General features: G+C 40.3%; 1 protein-coding gene across 1 annotated transcript in view; it reads right to left on the reverse strand.

Moving 5' to 3' along the window:
• Window positions 1-2,407: 2,407 nt before the first annotated feature.
• Tacr3 (tachykinin receptor 3) overlaps window positions 2,408-22,393 on the reverse strand; it is a 102,736-nt gene continuing 82,750 nt past the window's right edge. Inside the window, exons 4-5 of the mRNA XM_060392667.1 lie at window positions 6,856-7,052; window positions 2,408-4,834 (exon numbers count right to left, since the gene is read on the reverse strand). Coding sequence (XP_060248650.1) covers window positions 4,522-4,834; window positions 6,856-7,052 — 510 coding nt within the window. The 3' untranslated portion in view covers window positions 2,408-4,521. The remainder of the gene's footprint in view (window positions 4,835-6,855; window positions 7,053-22,393) is intronic.

The raw sequence follows: 22,393 nt of genomic DNA on the forward strand, positions 1-22,393 counted from the left end.
AAATTCACTTCTCTTTTCTGTTTCTTTTTTAAAACTATTTTTAAAACTTTATTTATTTTTTTATTAACTAGTTTATTCATTTTGTATCCCAGCTGTAGCCCCATCTCTTTTCTCCTCCCAATCTTACCCTCCCTCCCTCTTCTCCTCCTATGCCCCTTCTCTAGTCCACTGATAGGGGAGGACCTCCTCCCCGTCCCTCTGACCCTAGCCTATCAGTTCTCATCATGACTGGCTGCATTGTCCTCCTCTGTGACCTAGCAAGGCTGCTCCCCAATCAGGGAGAGATGATCAAAGAGCCAGCCCATGAGTTCATGTCAAAGACAGTCCCTGTTCCCTTTACTAGGGAACCCTCTTGGAGACTGAGCTGCCTCTGGCTACTTCTCTGTTTAGCTCTGTCTTGTTTATGTGTTAATGAATAACCCTCACATCATCATGATAAGGAAGTTGTTATTTTCTATTTCTATTGATAAGTTAAGTGGGGCTCAGAACAGATAATGTTTTTCTCTAAGTGCCAGAGAGTTGTTATTGGCTTGGACTTAATCCTAGTCTTTCAGTTGGAAAAGCTTGGAGCCCACAGTTCTGAAACACAATGTTCTACCTTGAGCCAGGCTCACTTGGCAGTAATTCAATTCCTCCACTGCTGCTCTCTCTGAAGGGTAATCCTCTATACTTTGATAACTGTACTTCAAAACAACTTAAAAAAAACCAATTAGAGGCAAGTGAGAAACTGCAATGTCGTTTGACAGATGATTGCTTGTCTGAGTGTGCTTAGAACTGATAGAAGACTTCATAAGATGTGTTTTTAATAGCCACATAGGGAGATATTAGAGATACAACATTTTTGTATTATTTCAATACATTTAAATGAAAACATAGAAACCAATTTTGCTATCTATTACCACATAGGCAAAGGGTATGGACTTCTTAGGCATACTCAGCATAATTATCACAACTTGACAATACTCTATTCACCAGGTAGAACTTGTATATATGTGAACTTTTTACAAACACAGACTTTTCACTGATATATATTAAGCCAGACAATTAGAGACCTTATTTAGCCCCAACGGATATCTTCTCAATTCTCGTTTGAACTGAGGGTAATTTACTCCAATTGTATTATTCTGCATGGCCAGAGCCACGCTTGATTTTCTTAACTTTTGGCACATGGTTAAAGACAAAGGAAGCTGGCTGTTCCTGTTAGTTGTTAAATTGATGTCACTTTATTTGATGGAATAATTGACCAGAGAGTAGTCAGAAGTTTTCTGAGGATATTGTGAAGTAAGTAATAGAAATCCGGTATAGACCCTGAGACGGCCAGCGCTGTTTTCACATTTGTTTTGTGTTTCTTGGGGCTGGTATCAAGCCTTCTGGCATCTGGTGTACGGTGCGAGGGTGGAAGCGCTTTGAAGTCAGTCAGATGCTTGTTTCTGAAGCTTTCTGACACCAAAGAGAATGTGAACTGGCTGCTGGGTTAGAAATGTCAGCACCCTGATGTTGGGAGGTGGAATAACACAGCGCTTTACCGAAGCACTAAAAAGTATGCTAGATGGGGTTCTACAGAAACTAGGTTTGTTGCTTTCTACAAATTTAAAATAACAAAAGAGGATGCTTATTTTTGATTCACTGGTTTTTTTCGAAAAGAAAGTTAAAGTACTAGTCAATTATTATTTTTTTTATATTTTCCTTAAACTATTTTAGTTTTTTTTTTGTGATACTTAAATATAAAAACCTGGGATATTTTATCCATCTGTCTAGAATTCTGAGCCAGTGTTTGCAAAAAGTGAAAAAGATTCAGTCTGAACTTTAATATTAGAGGGTAGATTGGATTTTGGAGGCAAAAATGTAAACTCTGTCAAATTCAAACACGACCTTCTTTAAAGTCAGTACTGTTGAATCCAACCCTCACATGCTTTATTCTTAAGTTCTGTGCTGAAATTAAATGAAAAGGGCTTATTTTTTTCTCTATCCATTTATTTGGTTTCTTTTATTGTTTAAACTTCTGAACTTAAAAATGTCTGCCTTTTAAATCTTGGTTTAACCATGTGCTTTGAGCAAATGGTGTCAGTTTGCCTGAAAAGGCCCTAAAAAGCTAGTGTGTGGACAATTGTACCAAGCAGAAGGGAAGATGGTAGACAAAGCAAGAACAGATTTTTTAAAAAATCCAAACAAAAGTAAAGACAACTGATGATGGCAACCATCGTCTCAGGGAGGCCTTAGAAAACTCGCCTGATGTGAAAGCCAGGAGTTAGGTTTTTCAGATGTGTTATGGTGGTAGCTGACTACATTGGATTTGAAGGGCAACTTCACATTCACGTCCTAAGGCTGACTATGTCCCCTTGTACCGTGAACATCATTACACCAGCTCTGTGTATACATAATTAAGAAGAAAACGACACATACTAGGTTTTCTCATTGTGATTTTACATTTGATAAGCACTTGCGGACTTTAAGAATAAACATTTTAAAACACTGTATTCAAACAACGAGACACTTAGGACAATTGCTAGGTTGAAACATGCACACAAAGCTTCCTAGGCTTCACTGAATGGTCATGGGGAAATTCTGTGGCGACCAGCTGCTATTTTAGTTTTAATTTTGAGTTTTAATCTTTGAAGTAGTTATATTCATTTTTTGATAGCATGTATCTGCACACATATATGCATCTGGCTGTCTGCTTGTTTACTGGCGTCTTTTTAAAGTAAACTCAAGCATATACGATTTGGTATTTTAGAGACTCGAAATTGGAGACTAGTGTTATGATGATTATCCACCATCATTTACCATCAGATAATTGTTTTCACCCCCACTCTTCAAAATATGTATTTGTTTCTTATATTATTAGAGGCAGTTATTTTAGACAGCTAAAAAAAACCCACTTGAATATTGGAAAAGACAAGTTTGTAGGACATATCTCATTCCCAGGAAGCTTGAGGTTTTGTGAACTTAATCGACAATTGTAGCAACCCAAGGAAAGGTGACCTGTAAAGAATATAATCTGGAAAATACGTTCTACATTTCCAGATGTTCCTGATTTCGTTCTGGGCCTCAGAAATGTGTCTACATGTGACAGATGCCCTGACTGGAAAGGGCCAACATCACAACATATTCTAGGCATAAGTTAATAAGGGAAGAAGTTGTAAGGGTAAGAGAGAAGACTGCCCCAAATTACTAATATACATTAGGTAAGTCAGACAAGCTGTAGAAAGGGACACACACATACACATACACATGAGTGTCACCACCTCATTTCTTTCTGCAGGGACTTTCCATGATCTAAGCACAGAGAATCAGAGTCCTGTGCCCGGAACCATGTGTGCTGTGCTCTCACTCGTCTGTAATTAGCTCCTGTCCCCAGACCATTACACAGCCTCCTTTTCTGACCAGATACTTACGGGTCTGCCTCTTCTCCCATTTATCAATAAACGTATTAATATTTTTCAATATGTCCTTTTGTAACTGGACTTTCACTTGAAATACATTGTGATATCCTGGCCCCCAACCTCTGGCCTTCACTTTTCCCCAGTGAGGAAAGAGCAGGAGAACAACATGACACAACCAATAAAAGTGAAGACTGTGACTTTTTCTTTGGACTACAGGGGAAAGCAGCTGGCTTGGGGATCTGGAGGTACTAGTGTCTGGCTTGATAACTTACAAGTACTGTTCAGTTGTTTCCTAAATCAAAGAAGTGAGTTTCAAAGGCAAATGTGAGCCTCTCCTACATTACAAGGTATCTTCAGTGGTTAAAATCGACTTAATTAAAGAAAAAAGGGTGAACAATAAAGATGATCATAAGAATTTTCTTTTTACTTTAAGGTGCTAAATTTGACTACATCTTGGCTTAGAACCCAAAACACCTAGTAGTCAAAGTTAAATCATTTTTTTTTTCTTTTGTAATTATTTTCTTGGGAAAAATAACCAAGAGAAGGACATGTTATGTGTGGCAACGATTCGGCTATATATCCTTTTCTGCTAACTGTCTTGGAGGGAACTTCTGAAAGTTTTCCTTCTACAGAATGAATCTCATTGAGCAAAGACTTCCGTATCTTCCTACTCTTTGCGGCTGATTTCCCATCCCTTGCGTGGGAACGTCAGTCATTTGCCCTTTCTACTTCACAGCAAGTGGTAACTTCCGCTGCTTTATAGAGGCCTTGTTCCCCTTTGCTCAGCACTGCATCCTCTCCTCTCCTCTTCCTGTGTCATAAAGGCGCACTGCCATTGTTAAAGGAAAGACACTGGCTGCTTTAGGGTATTTATCAGATTCATGCTCTGTGCTTGTTGCGTGTGATCATTTAGTTTTTAAAGAGCAAGCTGAAGACCATGTTTTCTTTGTGATGGCGGATATGTTGGTAGATTTGCTATATTTATATTCCACATTTCTGGGATTAAGTATCCCCATCTAAGAACTGCCTTTCTGCTTCCCTAAAGTACCTAGAACGGGACTTGGCATGGTTAGGAGAATGGGGGACCTAGGCTGGCATCACTGTGGCCTCGCCACAGCCTTCACCTCAGGACATGGGTTTAGGAATATTCATCCACAGAGGTGTAAGGGGAGCTTATGAAGCTTGACGTGGTGGAGGCGGATTTGGAATCTCTGCGGGCGCAGCCGTTGGTACTGGGGTCTCTGGGCACTGCCTTCTTCTTGCGGCTGGACTTGGCTGGGTCCCCATCATTGGGGTCAAACAGCACGGTCACTGACTCCATCCTGCTCACGGTATACAGGCTGCTCTGTCGCGTGGGATGAAACCTGGTAGTCTTGAGCTCCAACTCGTCGTAGCTGGAGACTTGGATGAAAGGACACCAGCGAAATGCTCTCTTGAAGCCTGCACGGAATCTGAGAAACAGGATAGAGAAGTCATTTCTTAATTTTAGCTTTAAAAATTATTATTTTTTATTTATATATTCACTTTACATCCCTCCTTTCCCCCAAAAGTCCCTTCCTCCCTGCCACTCTCATATCCTATCTCCCCTCCCCTTGTCCTCAGAATAGGAGAGAAGCCTCTTCTCTCCCCACCCCCCCCAGCACATCAAGTCGCATTAGGACAGAGCTAGTCCTCATCCAATGAGGCCAGGAAAGGCAGCTGTGTTGGGTTAAAGTGTTCGAAAGCAGGCAACAGACTCCATCTCACAGACAGCACCCGCTCAACTCACGAGGGGACCCACATGAAGATCAAACTGCCCATCAGTTACATATGTGTAGGGGGCCTAGGTCCAGTCCATGCATGTTCATTGTCAAGTGGGCATTATTTTTTTCCTTTTGCTGGCCCAAAAGCATGTACACTAACTCCAGCTTTGAATTTGACTTTTTACACATGTTTGAGTCTATGCTACAGTATCAGTCCTGTGAGTTCATGTTCAAAAAGTAACATTTCCCATCATTGGGAAAATCATTCATCAAATCAGAAAAGCATAGCATGAGGGTTATCAACACGCCAACTGTTTGTTGGCATTGGTCTCATATATTTATATAACTAATCTCACCAGGCTTTCCTGCAAATAATCACACATTTATAAATTAGTCTCATTTAATGTTAGAGTTAATTGCTAACCTTTATATAATCATATATGTACATGTGAAACCCTTGTAATGGTACACCATTAGATGAAGTTATTCAAAGATTTATTGCTGGTACAGTGGCTTAAACTGACATATGGCTTATGGAAATAGTTTAAAAAGAGTTAATTAAGTATTTAACCAAATTAAGGCACAGGTCTCTTGATGCCTTCCCAAGCTGAGAAGTTAGACTGTGCAGTTATGTAATCTACACAGAAAAACCATTTCTATTGGTGCATAAAATTCATTGGTTTGTTGAGGGGACGGTTAACCATCTAAAATTTAACACCAACACACCAACACGGGGGAGGGGTTGATTTTAGAATTTCTATTTTTTTTTATATGGAGGCCACAGTTACTTTTCTTTATAATATTAAGTATAATTATAAATGCTCCTTTTTTTTTTTTGGACAGGATCTTGCTATGTAGCCCCAGCTCAATATGAATTCATAATCTCCGTCTCAATCTCCAGACTGCTGAGATGACAGACATGTGCCACCACAGGTGGTCTGAGTGATGTTATTTAGAACCAGATCTTTTATTTCACAAGCCACCCTACGATAGCTATGGCTCCCTCCATCTCCCTTCATGGTTATATGGGAAGACAGAGATTTTCCCCTTGCTCTGGCAGGAACATCTACTTGGAAAGCTACTGATGAGAGAGCTTTCTTAGGAGCATCCATCACATGTACCATTATTTCTTCCACCATAGGAAAAGTATTGTACTTTCTTTGAAGAATTCTAATGTCCTTGGGAATGTGGATGAACCTTCACTCATAAGGGTCCCCCCTCCAACCCCCACTGGTAGATAAAATTCTGAAGGTTTTGAGGGAAGAAGTTGGCCATGTAAACTCCACCTAGTAAAAACCTCTAGTGCAGTGTTCCTCAGCCTGTGGGTTGTAACCCCTTTTTGGGCGGTCCAAAGCCCTTTCAGAAGAGCTGCCTAACACCTCGGGAAACACAGATATTTACATTACGATTCATACAAGTAGCAGAATTCCAGTTGCTAATTAGCAACAAAATAATGTCATGGTTGGGGGGGGTCAACACAACAGGAGGAACTGTATGAAAGAATCATAGCATTAGAAAGGTTGTGAAGCACTGCTCTGGGACACCTTTGAAAAACTAAATTTTAAGGTGGAGTATTTTGTGAAGTAAGAAAAGCCTGCAGAAGCAAGCTCTGTGCTTCCCTCTGAGTTCCATTTCTGGACTTTAAATCAGCACCGATAAACCAGAATGGTGTGCTTCCGGGAAGATGGGGGTGCTGGGAGGTCCGTCCATGCCGGCGTTACTGTTTTTACCTTTTGTTCAAACAGCAGTAGATGATGGGATTGTACATGGTTGAGCTCATTGCCAGCCAGAAGCTAGCCAGATAGACCTGCTGGATGTATTTCCACCTATTTAACTGCTGGTAGATTGCAGTGATAATGAAATAAATGTGATAGGGCAGCCAGCAGATGGCAAATGTCACCACGACAATAATCATCATTTTTACAACCTGGAAAGAAAGAACAAAATCACCCTGAGCAAGTTAAAAAGTCATTAGAATAACTTAAATAGCTCTCTACAAATTACTTTTTAAGTAATATAGCTGAATGCATAAAATTATAGCATACTTAATGAATAGCTGAAGCACTGTAAATGGTAAAGATTAACACACAACTCTATACATACATATATACATACATATACACACATGTACCACACAATGCTTAGCTAAGCTAAATATCAAAAGGGACATTGTGCCACAATTTCATCTTAACCTGCTAGTAAGTGACCTAACACATACTAATGTTTCATTGATCTGGAATAAGGCTAGGGATGTAGTTCAGTGTTACATTATTTGCCTAGAATGCACAATAAAAGCTTGTTTCAATTTTCTATAATACACACACACACACACAAATTGATCTGGAGAAAGTGTTTACAGAAACTTATGCAGAGGTAGTCAGGAGCTAGGTTAGGCTGTGATGGTCTGTAACTAAGTCATTATGGAGGTATATTATTCTACCAGGGATAAACTGGTTCTTCATTATTTATCACAGTCTTCTCAGAGATATAGATTATTTCAATTGTGTTACTATTATACTTACTAGGCAACTGTCTGGATATTATTTTGATTTCCATATATTAGAGACACTTTCTCTGCTTACTGATTATTAACATAAAAATAGAAAGAAATTGCATTAACTTTTAATTTATATGTAAGCAATTGACTTATATGATTGATTTGTTAGCATCATTTACTAGTAGATGGAGTTAGATGTTGCTTTCATAGCAAGGAGAATTCCTGTCTTTACCACATAATCTTAAACAGAATCTTCTAGGAAACACAGTTTCATTTCTTTTGTTTTCACAATTTTGAAACTTAGTGTCCTAGGAAATTCCATTTGATTAGGATGCTATTGTGTGTCAGTTCCCTCAGAGTTGAAGCATTCCATCCTGGAGGAAGCCCCTTTAAGGCTGAAAAAGTTCTAAGTGGAAATGTTCCCTTCAGGAGGTAGATGGGAGACTCATGGGACTCAAAAAGTAAAGAATCCACATATCCCAGAAAGTAAAAAAATGCAAGTTCCTGGGGCTCCTTGAAAGTTATAGAAATAGTACACAGTTGCGGGAGAAGAGGTCTGACCTCTTAGCTGCCTGCAAGTCATGCAGAGTATTCTAGGCACTCAACTATCATGAGTCTGTGTTTGATGGCGCAGCTGCCTTGAGTTGCCTCTGCTCCCACAAATAGCCCTTCACCCATACTACTGCCAGTAACACAGATAAACTTACTGGTTCATCAGTTTGGGTTGTGCTGTAATTATTACTTTGGTCTGTTACTTGTTCCCTATCTACGGTGAATAGAAGTTTGTGTCATGCCTCCCCAGCTAATGTCCATACAACCCACTTGGTCCTTAAACAGGGACCAAGAGAACCAAATATGGATTGGGGAGCAATGGTTCCTCTGTAGTGAGAGCTGAGACATGAGCTGAGGCTGGTCTATGTAATGGTGGGGCAGCCATAGGAGAAATCCTAGGGTGGTACCTTTCTCCATATGATGTGAAAGGAACAATATACCTTCCTGATGTGGTGCTAGCTTCATGGGCTTTGCTTTGAGTGACAAGTCATGCAATCAAGGCTGAGTCTTTAACCCAGAGGGAAAGTCTGGGTTGGGATTCCTCAGGGACAATCCCAGTAGGGATGCCTTCTTCTTCTTCTTCTTCTTCTTCTTCTTCTTCTTCTTCTTCTTCTTCTTCTTCTTCTTCTTCTTCTTCTTCTTCTCCTTCTTCCTTTTTGTGATATGTGATGTTATACCTGCTTGAAACTAAGCTTGATGAGTGTAGTCTACTGCAGGATCACAGAGATGTCATGAAAATAGGTAAATAACAAATATTACAGGGACATATAAGGGACACATGAGTGTTGACATTGGTGAGGTTGCCTGGATCATTATATGTGTACTAAGAAACACATTTGAGACCAATATGGCAGCCCAAAGGGAACTTGTTCATGTTAAGGGGGATTAGGTAGGGAAAATGTGCTTAGCATCTCTGCATTAGTCTGTTATTTGGGAAGGACATTGGATTAAAAATGAGGTGAAAGTATTAGCTTTTTATTCCTTGTAGTTGGCAGGATGTAAGGAAAAGAGAACACAAGTTGTATCAGTGCTAAAGAGTCTTTCCTGGGATCAAAAAAACAAAACAAACAAAAACCTGGACCAAGGAGAAGTGCTGGGTAGTCGAGGGAGGTAATGCTGTGAGGTAAGTGATAGGAAAGGAGCTCATAATAAGAAAATCTGTGAGGTTCAGTCCAGCAGGCCAGATAGGACCACAGTTATATAAGAAGCAATCATGGAATTTGTGTGGGTTTTAGAGGGTTTTATGAGCTCTGTGGTAGAACATGATTTTTATAAAGTAGAAGAGGCTTCAGTGGATTCTAGAGCTGAGTTTTCCTTAGTTCATGCCAACCATCCAAAGCACGAGGGACAATGGCAATAGTTACTGGACATAAGGATGAAACAATTCAGACAAAAACCTGCAGAAAGTATGCTGGGTGTGGAAACTGTTTTCTTACCTTGGGCTTCTCTCCACAGCCTCATGTCTGAGGGAGGTACAATGGGAAAAGCTGCAGTTACATTTCAGACCAAGAGTCTACCAGACCCCCAGTACGTGAACACAGTCAGGCTAAGGGTATAACATCAAACAACGTAAGCCAGCTTACCGAGATAATGAGTGTGGGGGAAATACATGTGGTCCACAGAGCTATGCAAGGATGAAAAACCCAGACAAGGGATTGTACCTTTGGCACTCTATCAGGCCTCACTACCACATTTTTCCTTCTGTATTTCCTCAGCTGCTGTATTCCAAAATAAATTTTCATTTACTTGTAATGATCAACAATGGACCTTCTGAGTACTTTTCCCACAGTTCTTCTGTCTGTCATGACATACCTGGGACCTTGCTTTGTTACCCAGCAATTCCTTTGTAAAAAGGTCTCAATGTACAGTTGGTATAATGCTAACTTTAGGGTACTTTGCAGATTTAGAAAAGGTAAAAAACATATATGGGCATATATGGGCCTTAAGGAAGCAAAAAGGGAGATCAAACCAGTCAAGGTGCAAAGGGCAGGTACAGCTGTAAATTCCCGGGAGTATATAGTCCAGGAACATGGTTATGATATCTGACAATATTGTTAGAAAAAATCCTATGATGGTAAACATAAAAAGGCGACAGGTATTCTTGGAGATCCTGGGATATGGATGGGCATTCACACTAAGTTTTCCCCAAGTTACCTATCCTCTGTATGATTTTATAAAAGGGGGGTTCCATATAGAATGAGAAAGAAAGGCATAAGATACTTTTGAGCACACAACGATCTTTGGAGGGGAAGCTAAACATCCGTGTGCCTCATAACTCCAGTTCCTTCATGCTAAAAGACGTCAGAATTTGAGATGTAGCTGGGGAATAGCCACCTGAACAAATGGTTTTGGTCTTGGTAGTGGACGGGGGCAGAGTCTCAGTGTACAGCACCTAAAGAGCACTTGTCGGCTGTAGATGAAGTGCCACAATTGGTAGAACCCGTCTCTGGTCCCACCTCAGTAACGGGACAAACAGCTTATCTAATTAAGGGTTGGACTGAAGGTTTTATTTTTGGTGAAACCTCTTTCTGGGGAGACACATAATCAAATTCTGCAAAGGTGGCATGCATATTTAAATCAATGTGGTATGGTGTTTGCAAACCATGTAGTTAACGCCCTACAGGCTGTCTTGGGTTAATGTTTTTGAATATTTATTATGTATATAATGTTCCGCGTACATGCATGCCTACACTCCAGAAGAGGGTGCTAGATCTCATTATAAATGATAGGGAGCCACCATGTGGGTGCTGGGAATTGGAATCAGGACCTCTGGAAGAGCAGCCAGTGCTCTTAACCTCTGAACTATCTCTCCAACCTGGGTCAATGGTTTTCTAAGACATCCTTAAATAGTTGAGCCAATAGCTAAGTCATAAGAAATGTTCAAAAGGACAGCATCCATCCCTGTAGATGTCAGGAACACAGATGGTATGACTACAAATATCACTCAAAAATGGTTAGTGGTTGCAATATAAATGCAAAGAGACACCAGGGAGCTGGAGAAAGAATGAAAAAGTAACCAGCGAGCCTAGGCTTGCCCTGTGACGATCTGTACTGACAGGCCATATTCAGAGACCTCTGGTTATGAATGGCCCAAATGGATAAACAGGACTGGTAGATTCTGGATTAGCTCTGTGTGGACAATAGACGTGGAGGGAAACACGAGTCCAACAGAAATCAGGGCCTCTAGTAGTTTTCCATTTGGCAGCCCACAGCGCACCACGTCCTCCTGGAAACCTAAAGTACAAGCTTTCTGCTTTTAGGCACCACGAGAGGCTGCTCACTAGGTTCATGGAAATAGTCTCCTCACAGGGAAACCGGCATAAAATGGAGGATCGTCAAAGCTACTGGCAAGCTGGTAAAATACTCTAATGCTTTAGTCCTGTCTAGTCGTGTGAGGCCTGTTTCTGATTGCAACCTTTGCACATACTCTAACTGGATATGTACATCAGTTGATAACGCCACAAGAGACTTCCAAACAGATGTCGTCGGGTCTATGCCTGCCAACAAGAAACTCAAATATGCACTCACAATTGTCATATTGTCACTGGCAGTGACAAGGGTAGCCATTTCACAAACACTGATGTACAGAATGGGGCAAAAGAACAGCCAGGAGCAATGGTACCTACATCTGCTTTACCACTCTACTGGGGCTGGGTTAACTGAAAGAATAAACGGGTTCTTGGAACAATAGATAAAGAGCTTAATTACGTATCCTGGGGTGATCGTGCACACTTTTCATCTCAGCACTCAGCAGGCTGAGGCAGAGGGATCTCTGTAAGTTAGAGATCTCTACAGTGAATTCTAGTTTAGTCAGAGTCACAGGTGAGGCCTAGTCTTAACAAACAAACAAACAACAAAACACCCTAAACAAACAAACAAGCAAACTAGAGTTTGAGTTAAGGAGGCACCCTGAATGGTTGGAAATGGGCACCGCTGGGTTTGAGGAATGAAAATCATAGTGTCAGAAGTATGGGTTATTGGCCAGGGAGGTTCCCAAGGCCCCACAAACTATAAAGGCTATTACCCCTCTTGTTAGTGGTACACCAGAACTAGTTAGTAAGAACTACTGTTGAAATTGCCAAATGTTGTGATTGTCAACAACAGCCCATCAGCTATGGTCGTTGAATACTATAGTTCCAAAACACCCTACAGTAGGTGTCTGCTGGTGCCAAGGTGGCATGATTACTGTGTGTGCCTATCAACAGCTTTCTGATTGAACTTAAGGTTTTCTCGACAGGAGGAAATTCGTGTCTAGTATTGTAAACTAGGACAAATCTTATGACTAGAGTGGGAAATACACCTAAAGGGATTCTGGCCAGCTGGCATGTGCAAACATGGCTCTAGCATGGCCTTCTTCCTGTTCCCTGTGCCTTGCTAAAAACTGCTAGATTACATTCCTGAAACTAGCTCCAAGGTCTATCCTTTATTTGGTCAATTACTCCCACTGAGGCTGACTGCCAAAGTCCAGCTATCAAAGTATTGAAGTCCACTAATCAAAACCCCCCTTTGGCTCACCCAATTTACATGCCAAAGTAAAATTAAACACCTCATCCTAACAAGGGGTTTCCCATTTTATAACCTGCCTCTGGGCCATGTCTGTCTCCCATCTATCCAGAGGCAGCCCTTTGTCCCCCTGGGATCAACCCCCTTCCTCCCTCCTCCTTCTTCCCTTCCCGTTCTCCCTCATTTTCTGTCTCCTGTCTTTGTCTCATATTCCCTGCCCTCTGTTCCTCTGGGGCAAATTGATCTTTTTTTTTTTTTTTTTTTTCTGAGACCTTGGTTTTGGGGGTCCTGAGCCAATGCTTCTTCCTGTACCACCAATACTGTTTTGTTAAATGGCTATTATGTTTTTATCAGTTGCCCCCTAAACATTTGTGCTTATACTCACAGGTCACTGTTTGGTGATGGGCTCTCATAGAGACTCATAACCACTGGTAAAGCCCCTAGAACAAGTGACTGTTGCTGTGGCCTCGTGGTCCAATGCTTACGCTTCGACGCACATGTGGATGGTGATATAGCCGCAGTGGTACAGTACTTTCCTTTCATGCAAGGGGCCCTGAGTTCAATCCCCAGTAAAGCACACACACACTGGTTAAGATGGTATATGGCCACCTACAATACCCCCTCCAAGGCTTACAGAATATCATAGAAGACAGAGAACAGAAATGTAAGATCTGGAGGAAGGGATGAAGGGCTGCATAGCAATCTCCTCCTAGTTAAAATATTCTGTCTTGATGTCAGGCTCTTTAAGGCCTGAAACATGGCCTCTGGGAAGGAGGAAGTGAGTTTAGAGAACTCAGGAAGTGAACAAACTTCACATACGTAGGGAAGTTGAAATTGTAAACCTCCCCAAGGCTATAGAAGTATTCAACAATCACTGGAGAAAAGATTCTCTGCCATACTGAGTGCCTGCAAGTCACAGAGAGAGCTCTAGGGATGCAGCCTTCATGAGAGCAACATCACTCACAGGGTGGGAGGGGTGAGCTTTTCAGTGATGCAGCTGCCTTTGACTGGTCTCTTTTGTAAGTAATGCCTCATCCATACTCTCATAACTAAGCTAAATAAACTCACTAGTTCACCAGTTGGACTTTGGTGTAATCATTACTCTGGTCTGTCTTTGGTTTTCTATCTGGAGTCAATAGAAGTTTGTGTCGTGTCTCTCCTCGGAAAGTCTCACAATAAATGCAAGCTTCTATTTCGCCTCCACCTGCCTTTGAGTTGATGAAACACAGAGATAACCCAACACAAGATCAGTCTCTAATGGATTTAGAGATAAATAAGCAGACAAACAATGTAGGCATGATGATCTGAAATGAAAGTAAATGAATAGATTTTATGTGTCTATAAATGAAGTAAAATCTCATCTACGTGTTTATAAGAAAGAGAGAATGAAAATCACTTCACACATATTGTCCTGGGTATGATTATCTCTTTAATATTTCTCATTACTCAGGCCATGTAAATCTCTTCATATTTCCTGAGGAATTTAGAAATAAGCTCAGCATAAGATATATCCAATATAACAATTTTGAGGCATAACCACCTTCAGACGAACAAAACTCAAAGGAAGATCCTGATATATGGCCCACGAGGCAACTTAGAAGTAGAAAAATACATTATTTATGAGCTCAACTTGCCATTTGACTGCAAGCTGTGAATTTAGATGTGAGTTGGCAAGGTTAAGAATCATGAGAGACACTATTCTAGAAATAGACAAAGCTTGAAATGGATCAAGGTGGAAGGTAACGCTTCCCTTAGGGCCTAAACACTTCATGGTGCAGGGGGGTTATTACCAACCTGGTGGGAAATTGGCCATTGGAGCAGAAAATCCAGGTCAATAGCTCAAAGAATGTGGTCATTGGCCCCATCATGTGAAGTCATTTGATTTTTGTCATTTTTTTTTTAAATTTCATTTTATCTGAAAATCAAATTTCTGCAGTTACTCTCATGCTTCTTACTCTTGTAACTGTAGAACTCAAATAGGGATCACACTTTAATGAATTAATTCAGATTATATATTTCAACAGGTTATAGTCTCTCTGTTATTCATTAGGAAACTACAAATGAAAAGATTTAACTGCTGTCATTTGTGGAATGAAGTTAGGGTCTTTATACTCAAACTTACAACTTCATTCTTTTTTCAAGCTTGAAACATTTCTTCCATTTCTTAAGTTCAGAAAAATACATTGGAAAATATAGAGGACAAGTGTCTTACTCTGACGCTTACAGGATAATGAAAATAACAACAATATAAGAGCCTCGTAAAATGCACAGTAATGCAACGATACAGACATTTGTCAATAAAGTAAAAACATTTATGAACGTGAACTTGGTATTACAGTACTTAGCTGAATGCAAGACTTAGCTTTCTGCTGAATGGATCCTGGACTGAATGAGGTTGAGTTTAAGAACATCCTACTATGCCTTGAAGAGATGATGCAAGCTTCTACCCTGCGCTATTATTGATCACTGCCCTCCCCCCACCAAACACTCTGCCTCTAGATGTTTCAGTGACTAATGCTCTCACCTCCCGCAGGCCTTTTCACAGCTGTCAATCTTTTCCAAGACTCTCATTTAGTAATGTGACCTGCTGCCATTCTAGCATGGCCAGAACCACTCAGTCTGTGCCTACTTTCATTTTATTTGTTTAGCTTTGTTCTTTTCTTCGTTACTAGTTTACTGATGTAGTCTAGACACACGGACAGCACTTACACAGAATGAGTGCTCAAAACTTAAAAAAAAAATAAGAGAATGAAAATGAATATAAAAGGAATGATGGGAAAGGACGCACAGTTAAATGGTGTCTAAGATTATACATAGTAATGAGTGGTGTGTGGTGCTTAGTCATTAAGTTTCAAGTTGTTTAACACACAAGATACAATTCACAAGATATTTGCTGTTATTTTTTTATGACAAATGAACCTAGGTAAAGAGAGGGAAAACATATAAAATCAATATAAAAATATACTCTTTGGGTGAGGCAGTATGTTCTACTGTGAATAAATGTAAAGAGTCAGAAAGCCATTCTTGAGACTGGAATGTGGAGTTTACTTGAGTTCTTTGTAGGTTTTGAAAAAGATGGACACAACTAAAATGTGTGTGGAGATGGAGCAAAAGTTTGAAATAACGTCTAGCCCACATGTGTAGGCCCCTCAGGCCTCCTCACAAAGAACTTAGAAGTGTATTTGAAGTGTATAAGAAGTGTATCTTAAGAAAACCGAAAGACCGTAAAAGATTGCTCAAAAGTGAAAATAATCCTTATATTTTACCTTATTTACTTCTAGAAAATACAGTTACCTAGTTCCCAGCTTAAAAAATAACTTGAAGTTACAGAACTTTGAGGATTCTGCACGTGTGCATCTTTTTAACACATAAAATGAATTATATTTTATAATTTTATATTTTATAATTCATATTAGAAAATGAATATATCTCTCTGTGTACATGCGTATGTGTGTGTTGTGCATGTGTACATGCCACTGTGTGCATGTGGAGGTCAGAGGACAGCTTGTGGGATCCAGTCAGCCTGGCTCAGGGGTTAGCCGTAGTACGGTAAGCCGTCTCACCCATGCTCTCGTTTTTTATATAAATACAAAAGCAGACCTTTGTATGAGAGAAATTATTTTGCAGCATGAAGTGCTAAAGTTAAAATTTATAACTGTGTTCCTCATAAAATACCGAGAAGTACAGACTGACCAGATTGTATTTATGCTTTTAGAAATATTTGTGTATATAAAAAGCTTAATGAAAGAAGAAGCCATAAATTTGAAAGAGAGCAAAGAGGGTTCTATGAGAGGGTTTCAGGGAGAAAATGGATTAAGAAAATGATATAACTATATTATGAACTAAAAAAAAAAAACAAACCAACAAAATACTTTTTAAAATCCCATAAACTTAAAGAAAGAAAAAGCACTTTTGAAGCACAAGTTTAAGCAATGACAAACATACGAGTGCTGTGAACAGCTGCCACCACATGGTACAGGGCTGGTGGGGCTGGAGCTCAGGCCGGACGCAGAAGCCAAGCAGAAAAGAGAACCAGCTGGTAGGACCCTACATTTCCTGTGAATTTCTGGTAAGATGAGAGTCTGGGATGGAGACAATAAAATCTTGCTTCATGCCTTAACAATTTTTTAATTATTTTATTTTATTTTTTTACAATTTATTCATTTTACATCCCGATTGTAGCCCCCTCCTTCAACTCCTTCCCGTCCTCAGTCTCTCCCTCCCTCTTCCCTCCTATCCCCTTCCCCTGGTCCACTGAAAGGGGGAGTTCTCCTCCCCTGCCATCTACCCCTAACTTTTCAAGTCTCATCAGGACTGCCTGGATCCTTTTCCTCTCTGGCCTGGCAAGGCCTCATTGCCAGGGGGAAGTGATCAAGGAGCAGGCACCTGAGTTCATGACAGAGGCAGCTCCTGCTCCCCTTACTCAGGAAACCACAACTAGCCTGGGAGGCTGCTCGAGAGTGGCTGTTTTTTTAAAATTGAAAAGGTTATACTGCTTCTGAGGCAATGGGATTTTCAATGGCAGTATGTGTGGTGTGCAGCCCCTTGTCTTTGGATAAGATTTCACTAGCAACAGGAAAGATGCACAGACAAGTGACATATTTTAAAAGGCTGCGATGCCTGCTTTTATTTACTTTAATTACATACCTTCTATTAAATATCTATCTCTCTATCATCTCTTTCTCTAATCTATCATCATTATCTATCTATCATCTATCATCATCATTATTATCTATCTATCATCTATCTAATCTATCATCATTATCTATCTATCTATCTATCTATCTATCTATCTATCTATCTATCTATCTATCTATCTATCTCCTATCATCTATTATCTATTTTTGTGTGTATGCATGTGGGCACTTGTGTGTCATGGCATTCGTGGAAATCGGAGGACATCTTTGAGAGCTGTTTTTCTCCTTCCACCATGTGGGAGTCTGGGATTCAACTCAGGTCATCAGGCTTGGTGGCACGCACATTTACCACTGAACCATCTCTTCTGCCCAGTGTCTATTTTTAGTAGTTAAAGATCCACTTTAGCCACCCACACAGGTTTGAAACACAGATCAAACACTGGTGAGACAAGTGCCCACTTTTTATCTATCTATCAAAGGGAAAAATGTTAGATTTCTATCCTTGCACAGGTTAGACTGCAATGCCTGCAGCTGTTCTTTTCTCTCACATTCAATTATAGCAGGATGGATGATTTTGTGGTTTAGGTCACAAAGAAAGAATCAGTCTAGGAAATTAAAATACTGCCAGCTATCAGAAAAAAATGAAGGAGTCATATTTTTCAGTACAATATTTTTTTCTGAATGCCTAAATAGTCAATATTGTGTGAAAGAAAGATTTTTTTTTCTTGATTAGCATCTCTATGAGCATACACTTTGCAGAACTGGTTGGTAGACTGCAGCCTATCCTGTACATGCACTCTGTATTAAAAATCCAAATAAACATTGGAACATTGAAAAATGGAAGGCTTCTTATTTGAACTACAAATGGCTAATCAAGAGAAACAAAAAGAAAGCATCTATATAAAGTATGATTCTACCAGGCAATTTTTTGCTGACTTTTTAGTTTTTTTTTCACAACTTATTCATTATATATCCCGATTGATGCCCCCTCCCTCAAATCCCCCAATCCCACCCTCCCTTTTACCCACATCCCCTTCCCCTAGTCCACTGAAAGGGGAGTTCTCCACTATTGCCATTTGCCTATAGGTTGTTAAATCTCATCAGGACTGCTTGGATCCTCTTCCTCCATGGTCTGGCAAGGCTGCATCATCAGGGGCCAGTGATCAGAGAGCAATCAACTGAGTTCATGATAGAGGCAGCTCCTGGTCCCCTCACTCAGAGATCCCCATGGAGACCGAGGTGCCAATCAGCCATATCTGAGCAGGGGGTCTGGGTCCTCATCCTGTGTGAAGTATCCCAGAAACAGAAAGATAGGCATGGTATACGTTCACTAATAAGCAGACATTAGCTGTATAATATAGGACAGCCATCTACAGACCTAAAGAAGCTAAATACTAAGGAGGACCTTAGGGAGGATGTTTAAATCTCGCTCAGAATGTCCAACAGGATAGACACCGGAAGTGATAGAAGAGAGGAAACAGGATGGGAGCCTACTATAGAGGGTCCTCTGAAAGGCTTCACCCAACAGGGGATCGAAGCAGATGCTGAGATTCAGGGCCAAACTTTGGACAGAGCACAGGGAATCTTATGGAGGAAGAGAGGGGTGGGATTAGAGGGACATGGAGGAGACAGGAGCTCCACAAGGAGACCAAAAATGCTAAAAGATCCGAGCCCAGGGAGTCCTGCAGAGACTGATGCACCAACAGAAGACCATGCATGGAGAAGACCTAGATCTTCCAGTTACTTAAGCTTGGATTTGGCATTTCAGCTTCAAAAACAGAGCTTAATAATTTCACTCTAAGTAAGGAAAAATAAAGCAACTGAATGTTGTCAGTTCAGAAAAAGTAAGGATATAAGCATATTATGATAGTGATTGATGTTAAGCTCATCAAGGAAATTAGACACTATTCTAAATCCAACATGGACATCTAAATAAAAGAAGCCTAGAATATTGCCTATAAGAAGATATAGGAAGCCCACATGAACAGAGACATCTATGCTCATGTATCAGATGAAGTATTTGCACATTCATGACGTACTTGCGAACTATTTTCTATACTTCATTAGTCACAATTTTAATGTCATGTTTATTTGCTAATTGGAAACATAATTTTTGAGGCCATGGTAAGATTTTTTTTATTAATTACACTTTATTCACTTTGTATCCTCCCAGAAGCCCCTCTCTCCTCCCCTGCAGATCCCACCTTCCCTTCCCCTTCTTCACGAATGCCCCTCCCCAAGTCCACTGACAGGGGAGGTCCTCCTCTCCTTCTGGTCTTAGTCTATCAGATCACATCAGGAGTGGCTGCATTGTCATCTTCTGTGGCCTGGTAAGGCTGCTCCGCCCTCAGGGGGAGGTGATCAAAGAGCAGGCCAATCAGATTATGTCAGAGGCCTTCCCTGTTCCCATTACTATGGAATCCACTTGGACACTAAACTGCCCTGGGCTACATCTGTGCAGGGGTTCTAGGTTATTTCCATGCCTGGTACTTGGTTGGAGTATGAGTCTCTGGGAAGACCTCTGTGTTCAAATTTTCTGGTTCTGTTGCTCTCCTTGTGGAGCTCCTGTCCTCTCCAGATCTTACTATTTCCCACTTCTTTCATAAGATTCCCTGCACTCTGCCCAACAGTTCGCCATAAGTCTCAGCATCTGCTTTGATAGTCTGAAGGGCAGAGCCTTTCAGAGGCCCTCTGTGGCAGGTTCCTAGATTGTTTCCTGTTTTCTTCTTCTGATGTCCATCTTCTTTGCTTTTCAGGATGGGGATTGAGCATTTTAGTCAGGGTCCTCTCTCTTGATTAGTTTCTTTAGATGTACAGATTTTAGTAGGTTTATCCTATATTACATGTCTATATGAGTGAGTATATACCATGTGTGTCTTTCTGCTTTTGGGACAGCTCACTCAGGATGATCCTTTCCAGGTCCCACCATTTACCTGCAAATTTCATGATTTCCTTATTTTTCATTGCTGAGTAATATTCCATTGTGTAGATGTACCACAATTTCTGCATCCATTCTTCAGTTGAGGGGCATCTGGGCTGTTTCTAGCTTCTGGCTATTACAAATAAAGCTGCTACAACATGGTTGAGCAAATGTCCTTATTGTGTACTTGAGCCTCTTTTGGATATATGCCTAGGAGTGGTATGGCTGGATCTTGAGGAAGCGCTATTCCGAGTTGTTTGAGAAAGCGCCAGATTGCTTTCCAGAGTGGTTGTACAAGTTTACATTCCCACCAGCAGTGGAGGAGGGTTCCCCTTTCTCCACAGCCTCTCCAGCATGTGTTGTCACTCAAGTTTTTCATCTTGGCTATTCTGATGGGTGTAAGGTGAAATCTCAGGGTTGTTTTGATTTGCATTTCTCTGATGGCTAATGACGTTGAGCATTTCTTTAAGTGTTTCTCTGCCATTTGGCGATATCCCTCTACAGAGAATTCTCTGTTTAGCTTGGTTCCTCATTTTTTAATTGGATTATTTGGTTTGCTGCTTTTCAGCTTCCTTAGTTTTTTATATATACTGGATATTAGCCCTCTTTTAGATAAAGGGTTGGTGAAGATTCTTTCCCATTCTATAGGCAGTTGTTTTGTTTTGATGACAGTGTCCTTTGCTTTACAGAAGCTTTTCAGTTTCATGAGCTCACATTTATTGACTGTTTGTCTTAGAGCCTGTGCTGTTGGTGTTCTGTTCAGGAAGTTGTCGCCTGTGCCAATCAGTTCTAGGGTATTCCCTACTTTTTCTTCTAACCGATTTAATGTGTCGGATTTTATGTTGATTTACTTGGACTTTAGTTTTGTGCAGGGTGATGAATATGGATCTATTTTCATTTTTCTACATGTAGACATCCAGTTGGACTTGCACCATTTGTTGAAGATGCTATCTTTTTTCCACTGTATGGTTTTGGCATCTTTGTCAAAGATCAGGTGTCCATAAGTGTGTGGGTTTATTTCTGGGCCTTCTGTTCAGTTCCATTTATCCACCATTCTGTTCCTATGCCAGTACCATGCAGTTTTTATCACTGTTGCTCTATAGTACAGCTTAAGGTCAGGCATGGAGATACCTCCAGAAGATCTTTTATTATAGAGGATTGTTTTAGCAATTCTGGGTTTCTTGTTATTCCATATGAAGTTGAGAATTTTTCTTTCCAGGTCTGTAAAAAATTGTGTTGGTAATTTGATGGGAATTGCATTGAATCTGTAGATTGCTTTTGGTAAGATGGCCATTTTTATTATGTTAATCCTGCCAAGCCATGAGAATGGGAGATCTTTCCATCTTCTGATATCTTCTTCTAATTCTTTCTTCAGAGACTTGAAATTTTTTTCATACAAGTCTTTGACTTGCTTGGTTAGGGTTACACCAAGGTACTTTATGTCATTTGTGGCTATTGTGAAGGGCGTTGTTTCCCTAATTTCTTTCTCAGCCCTTTTGTCTTTTGTATACAGGAGGGCTACTGAGTGTTTTTTGAGTTAATTTTGTATCCAGCCACTTTTCTGAAGGTGTTAATCAGCTGTAGGAGTTTCCTGGTAGAATTTTGGGGGTCACTCAAGTATACTATCATATCATCTGCAAATAGTGATAATTTGACTTTTTCCTTTCTAATTTGTATCCCCTTGATTTCCTTCAATTGTCTTATTGCTCTAGCAAGGACTTCCAGAATTATGTTAATGAGATATGGAGAGAGTGGGCAGCTTTGCCTTGTCCCTGATTCAGTGGGATTGCTTTAAGTTTCTCTCCATTTAGTTTGATGTTGGCTATAGGCATGCTGTATATTGCCTTTAGTATGTTTAGATATGTGCCTTGTGTCCCTGATCTCTCCAATACTTTATACCTGAATGGATGTTGGATTTTGTTAAATGCTTTTTCAGCATCTAGGGAGATTATCATGTGTTTTTTTTCTTTCAGTTTGTTAATATGGTGGATCACATTGATGGATTTCCGTATATTGAACCACCCCTGCATACCTGGGATGAAGCCTACTTGGTCATAGTGGATAATATCCTTGATGTGTTCTTGTATTCGGTTTGCGAGTATTTTGTTGAGTATTTTTGCATCAATGTTCATAAGGGAGATTGGCCTGAAGTTCTCTTT

This window comes from Meriones unguiculatus, chromosome 10 (genome assembly GCF_030254825.1).
Source record: "Meriones unguiculatus strain TT.TT164.6M chromosome 10, Bangor_MerUng_6.1, whole genome shotgun sequence".
Classification (NCBI taxonomy): Eukaryota; Metazoa; Chordata; class Mammalia; order Rodentia; family Muridae; genus Meriones; species Meriones unguiculatus.